The sequence below is a fragment of the Poecilia latipinna genome, unplaced genomic scaffold (genome assembly GCF_001443285.1).
Source record: "Poecilia latipinna isolate Pla-1442-1.1 unplaced genomic scaffold, P_latipinna-1.0 Scaffold3283, whole genome shotgun sequence".
NCBI classification, from domain to species: domain Eukaryota; kingdom Metazoa; phylum Chordata; class Actinopteri; order Cyprinodontiformes; family Poeciliidae; genus Poecilia; species Poecilia latipinna.
Genome location: NW_015115899.1, coordinates 18,539 through 25,176, shown reverse-complemented (window position 1 = coordinate 25,176; position 6,638 = coordinate 18,539). Strand labels below are relative to the sequence as shown.

Here is a 6,638-nt window from a genome sequence, read left to right as displayed (position 1 = left end):
AGGCTGCGATAAAAGGGCCAAGACAAACCATATTGGGTTTATTCAGGATTTAGCAGGAACACCAACATGCAGAAGCCTTATCTGACGGTTCACCCCCAACCCCCTCCGCTCTGCCCGGGCCGCAGCAAAATTTTAAAGTCTTGTTCGGTCCGGGATAATAAAAAGTTGAGGACCCCTGCTTTATATGGTAGGCTGCCTCAGTCATTGTTTCACTCACGGTGTTTCACTCACGGTGTTGGTGTTGCGATATTGTACCCAACTGCTTTCTGGGTAACACCGACACGCTGCCTTTAAATATATAGGGACTGGTCCCTTGGTAACCCTTGTCGAAGCACCGCGCCCCGCTCATGAGACTAGGATGACGCGCATTAGTGGGCGTCCCTTATTTTGATTTCTGAAAGGTGGCAACCCTAGCAACACGACATACGACTTACGGCAGGGTAGACAAGGATCCGACAAGAGACAGAGACAACAGGTGGCATTAAAGACACAGGGGGTGATCACGGAACAAGAGACACCTCGGAACAATCAAGACAGGACGACACAGAGACTCACAGAAAGAAACAGAACCAAAACTAAGCAGAGAACTCAAATCATTACACATGAACATTGAAAATTAACATTAGCATGAACCTTTTTGAATTAAAGGTTGATGCTACCAGGACAACTTTAGTGGTTTAAGTTGTCCTGGTATCTTGAGTCCCAGCCTGAGACAACCTTTAAATCATCATCCATCCATCATCCATCTTTGGCCCCTCTCTATTTTAGTTTCTATTATTCTATAACTCCATCAGTTTTACTTAGCTAAGTTTAGTTTATTTAAAGATTGTTTGTCTCACCATGATAAGTCTTAACAACAGGCATTGCTCTGTCCAAGATGTTCCACAGGTAAGACACTGACTGCTCACACAAACACATTAGCGAAGACCTTGCTGTCCCTGTAAGACATTTGGACCCCCTGTTGCTGAAGCCCTGACTCACTTTCTTACTGTGTTTGCCAGAGCGAACATGATGGCCTTGCTCTGTTTGTACTGAGCCATGCTGAGCATGTCTCTCACACGTGCTGCATCTGGATTGGGCTGCAGAGCTAGCGCATACACCAGAGCATCCACCTCCAGGGAGACCCTGTCAGTGGTCCAGATGACCTGCATGATGGCGCTGGTGCACTCTGAGGTTCCACACTGGAACAGGGCCTGGAAGGTCAGCCAGTTGGACACTTGGACCATCTCAGCAACTGTCTGGCTGAGGGTCTCGTTCCTCAGGACTCTCAGGCTGGACACCAGCTTGTGGAAAAGGCTGGTCCGTTTCTGACCCTGATCTGTGCTCGCTAGCGCCACCAGCTCCTGCAGGGTGCCCAGAACGGCATCCTTCATCTGGACTGGAGTTTTGTCTTCTGGTTTATCAAGGTGGAGAGGCTTTGCCTGCAGGGGGTCTGCATCTGTGAGCAACAAGTTGATGTTTTAGGTCCTAAGTTTTAAAACTGAAAATCCACAGCAGTTTTAGAAATAACAGCTCACCAAATCTTCTGCTACTGGTCCTTTTTACATTTTGAAGGCTCAGATCCTGGGTCACCGTCGATGAGATCCCGTTCTCTCTGAAATGCAAACGATAGTGTGGCTAAGAACCTTCAATACTCTCCAGAAATGCAGCTCAGCTCTGAGTCAGACTCACCCGCTGGAGAACGGCAGGTATCTGTGCTTTTCAGTGCATTTGGCTATGGTGATGTGTGTTCCTCTGTTATCAAACTGGTATCTGCAGCTCTGGGTGCTGCTGATGAGTTTTGAGACAGGGTTGTGCTGAAAACCAATCAGTGAGCAGTTATTTCTGCTCAGTAGAACCAGAAGCAGCAGGAGGAGGAGCTTCTCCCAGCTGCTGCATGGTGAAGTGGTTTTAGGTGGCCCTGGCAAGTCTAGACTACATAAACTAGAGGGGGACAGTTTCTCTCCAGATTATCCATGGAGTGAAGCTGGAGGGTCAGAAAGTTCCTGAGACTTTGGACGCTCCTTTACAGCCTCTGTGCTGCGGGTGAAGCTGCACCCTGCAGGCAGGTTACACTTTCCAGAAGTCAATAATTTGCTACATAGAGCGTTTTCTCACCATCTGCTGCAGCAGAGCCACTGGGCTGCTGGTGAGAGTCCTGCCATAGAACTGGTCACACTGGGACAGATCTCTGGAAGCACTGGCGTCTGTGGTAACATCCTGCCTGGAATGAACCGTGACTGTGGTGAGACAGCGACCGTGGACCGTACTCTGAGGGAAAACACAAACACCAGCTCAGAGACCAGAGATGACTGTTATTCTTGGAGTGTGTGAAGATCGTCCTGCTATCTCCGACCAGTTGGAGCTCTATGGTGTTGGACACTAACCACCAGACCAGTCCATCCATCCTCCACGACGGGAAACAGGAAAGCAGAAATGATGCCTCTCTTGACGTTGAGGATGTTGATGGACTCGTCCGCCTCGGGGTAAACCTCCACACGGCCGTTTGAGTGGACACTGACCTTCAGCGGACTCCTGGAAGAAGACACTTGTGTTTCAGCACAAAGTAACATCTCTGTCTCATCGCTCTTCTTCTCCTTAGTATCTTTTGATGGTCACTGGACCTCAAAAATGTCACTACTTGTGAAACCTGCATCACAAAATGCAGGGATAATAAGAACTTCTCAACCCAGTTCTCCATGACGAATAATCAACAGGGAATGACTTTTATTATCTTAGGAACTTCACTAAAATCACACATGGTTCTTGTCTATGCATTTGTTCATTGACCAGTCTACTTATATTTGAACCAAAACAAGGAAATATGAGCCCATTGCTTCAGTACTGACGCCCGTTCACTAATGGACTGCTGCTTTCCTGTCTGTCTGTCTGCAGCTGAAATCTCATGTTCTCCGATCTCAGGGCTGCGGCTTAAAGCTTAAAAAACCTGTTGGAGAGCGGGCATTTTCCTTTCTGGACCAGTTTCCCTGAAGACTGCAGCTCGACACGTTCTGTGGAGGTTTTTAAAGCCGAGTTGTTCTCTCTGGTTTATGTATCTTAATTTTATTGCTTTTCTTGGTGTGTCATTTTGGTTTAATCAGTTTTTTATCCATATTGTTATGTTTATTATCTATTGCAACAGACCGCTATGCAGAGTGTTGCGTCATTGGTGAGAAGTTTATGAGATTGTATAATGCAGAAATGTACTCAGACAGAAATGTTATTTTATTTCAGCTAAGCCAGTGTTTCTCCACCCTGGTCCTCAGCCCTCCTGTCCTGCATGTTTTAGGCGTTTCCCTTCTGCCACCTGGTTTGTATCTCTGGGTGATTAACAGGATCTGCAGCACCTGATGGTCCTGCAATCATTTTTCTCAGCTGTTCTGGAATAGAGGCTCATCTAAAACATGCAGAGCAGGGGGCTGAGGACCAGGGTGGAGAAACACTGATCTAGTCCACTTCCATCATCTGGCTTTTGTATCTGCAAGAGATATACATACTTTTGAGAATTGTTCATGCAACGCAGTGACGAATTATCTACATTTTGTATGATTCTTCACTAAATCACTCCAAAGCTTGTCAGATGGCTAAAAACTCCTGGGTGGGAGTTGCAACACTGTTGTCCACAGAGGAGTCTGTCTGCAGAAGGGCGGCGCTCTTTCTGTGGTGCTTTGTTAAAAGAAACTGGAGGATGCATGGAGGAAGGGGAACCCTGGCAGCTGTGGCCTGAAGCAGGAAGTGAGCCCCAAGCAGTCTGCGTCGCCGTGTGTGAATACGAGCGTCCCGAAACCAGGTGACTGCGCGCTGACTGCTCGGTTAAGGTGAAGTAAGAGAGTCTGTAAAAGAACAAAACCAGCTCTCCCCATTAGAAGTGGAAACGTTCGTTATAAACCAATCGAGTGAAGCTTTAACAGGTGTCCTGCTGTTTTTCTGGGACGGATCTAAAGTTATTCAGGCCTAAAAATGTTGAAGTCTGTTAGCTCTGCTCAGGTTTTACCGGAACCAGTATGTCCTCTGACCTCTCCATGACGGCTTTGAAGGTGTCGGAGCTGGGCGCCGGGCTGTAGGCCGCCTCAGCTCGAGCGTCTGAGGTGGACGCTTCACTGACGGTGCAGTCTCGTGTGTGAATGATGAACCTGCACGTCTGGGGGACTTCGATCTCTACCTGCAGATGTGGGACGAGTCAGTGAGGGGACCTCAGATAAGAGCTGTTATCAGTTTAACTGTTTTTACCTCACAAGTGACTTTAGGCCCATTTTGCAGGCTAGCAGAACCCGGCGCTACGTTCCGGCCCTCTGCGTTGTACCGGTACACGTATTTCCTGTGGACCTTAAATCTGGAAGCCACTGCAAAGAAGCAATCTGCATCTTTATGCTGAAGGCATCACTTTAGTCAAATCCTGATGTCATATTTCTACATCCTCCTGTACGTCAGACAACCCCCCAATACTGGAACAGCTGACCTTTGAACCCTTTGTGGCAGAGCTCCTGCTGTTATCTCCAACAAACAGGCCATTATCTCAGAGAGCAGCATTGATCCATCAGTAGCGTCTGTCTGTTTGCTCTGGATCGACCCCTGACCCCCAGATGTGTCTGTGGTAGATAACTTACTCTGACATGAAGCTGGTTCCTCCACATCTTCTGGAAAACAAACTGCAGGGTTAGAACAAAGCAGCTGATGAACATCAACAGAAGATTCTAATTAAAGTGTCTATTTCTACTGAGACTGGAGCTGAATGTCAAACAGCTAGAAACAGATGTTCCTCATCAAACAGAGTTTTCTTCTCCAATCATGATGCTAATCTGATCAGAGATCCAGTCAAGTCAACTGATTGGACTTGATTTGGACACACAAGTCCAGTGGATAGTGCAGGTCAAAGGTCTTGTCTGCATATGTCAGAGATCAGATATTCTAAAGTAGGTAATCTGGAGAAGGATCCAGAAACATTTCTGCTGTTCTAAAAGAGTTCAGAGTCTGCCATCATTGATCAGTAGAAGAAGAAAAGAACCAATAGGAGACCAAAGATCAGGATGGATGGATGATGGGTGGATGGATGATGGATGGATGGATGGATGATGGTTGAATGGATGGATGGATGGATGGCAGTTGGATGGATGGATGGATGGATGGATGACGGATGGATGGATGGTTGTTGGATGGATGGTGGATTGATGGATGATGATGGATGGATAGATGATTGATGGATGGATGACGGATGATGGATGGATGGATGATGGTTGGATGGATGGATGATGGATGGATGATGGTTGGATGGATGGATAGATGATTGATGGATGGATGGTGGTTGGATGGTTGGATGATGGATGGATGATGGTTGGTTGGATGGATGATGGATGGATGACGGATGGATGCCATCACCAATTAAGAATAGAATCATTGCAGAGATGTGAGCTGTCCTTGTGGTTGCTATGGTGATTCCCACTGTTTCTGGGGTCAGGGAGCCCACAGCACCACGGACAGATCAGACTTCCGCTGTGTATTAAAGGGTTAGTCGTGTCATCAGCTGAGTTTCCTCCATCAATCAGATTTTTTATAAAGTATTAAGGTATTGATCTGGGAAAAGTTAATAATAATCAATAATAAATAATCATTCATAATTATCATAAAATAATCAATGACCTGAAAATATTTAGCGCTAACAAACCGTGGAGCCGCTGGACGCTGCTAGCATCACCATGGCAACCTTTACTGGTTGATCAGTTACTGCCAGTAAGACCAGTTAGTCACACAGCCTCACAGAACCAGTAAGTCTTTGCTGCAGTTCTTATCCGTTCCCAAACCCGTGTGAGGTCCAATCTGAACAGCAGAACCAGAAGCTAGACGTTACAGCTGCAGATCCGAATCAGCAGATCCTGCAGCCAGCTAACGGAACCGGGTCGGTGACTACAGGTCCAGATGTTCTGAAGTTCTACAGGAAGGTCCAGACTTACGTGCCAGAGCGGCGCTCAGCAGCAGGAGCAAACACAGCGGGCCAGAATCCATTCCGGGCCCAATAACTGGGTTCTGCTGCAGGGTTGATCACTCAGGTTCTGCAACCGGGCCAAACAGACGAGTTCTGCTGGTGTACCTGGAGCGTCCAGCATCGACTGCGGCGGCTCCGGTCCGATTGGATCTTTTATCTGCTGCGGTATCGGCCGGGTCGAAGTTCAGACCGTTACCCGGTCAGCTGGTTCTGATTCAAATTCCCTGCCAGGCACGTGCAGAGGGGGGACCTGGGGGGCCTGAGCACCTGCCCCTTTTGCTCCTTGCCCCAAAGTGCCCTTTTGGTCAATTTTTTTGGTATTATTATTTCCTAAGCCCTCTTCTGACAAATAATAACATGTACTAAAATTCTTTGTTTTTTGTTGGGTTTTTTTTTTTTGTACAACATAATAAGCCTTCCGGTCACCTTGTTACGTTTAACCTTTTGCCTGTGACCCAGTTGCCTCCTGCGCAGTGAGATAAGGCGGCTAACTGGAGCTCAACGTAGAGAACGATCCAGATTACAGATCAGTTTTTGGTGAATTAAAACGTTTTTGGTGAATAGAGTAGATTTGCTGCTTGTCAGATGACGGAAAACGTTGAAGTCTCGTTTCTGCTTCAGCGGTTTAAGCAGAGAGGAAATGAAATACAACAGACACTGACAGGCCTCTGTCTGCCTT

General features: G+C 47.2%; 1 protein-coding gene across 1 annotated transcript in view; it reads right to left on the bottom strand.

Annotated features, from left to right (window-relative positions):
* apoba (apolipoprotein Ba) overlaps positions 1-6,110 on the bottom strand; it is a 29,615-nt gene extending 23,505 nt beyond the window's left edge. The window contains exons 1-9 of the mRNA XM_015023349.1: positions 5,928-6,110; positions 4,587-4,628; positions 4,210-4,322; positions 3,996-4,141; positions 2,367-2,514; positions 2,098-2,250; positions 1,672-1,796; positions 1,518-1,594; positions 982-1,438 (exon numbers count right to left, since the gene is read on the bottom strand). Coding sequence (XP_014878835.1) covers positions 982-1,438; positions 1,518-1,594; positions 1,672-1,796; positions 2,098-2,250; positions 2,367-2,514; positions 3,996-4,141; positions 4,210-4,322; positions 4,587-4,628; positions 5,928-5,979 — 1,313 coding nt within the window. The 5' untranslated portion in view covers positions 5,980-6,110. The remainder of the gene's footprint in view (positions 1-981; positions 1,439-1,517; positions 1,595-1,671; positions 1,797-2,097; positions 2,251-2,366; positions 2,515-3,995; positions 4,142-4,209; positions 4,323-4,586; positions 4,629-5,927) is intronic.
* Positions 6,111-6,638: the final 528 nt, after the last annotated feature.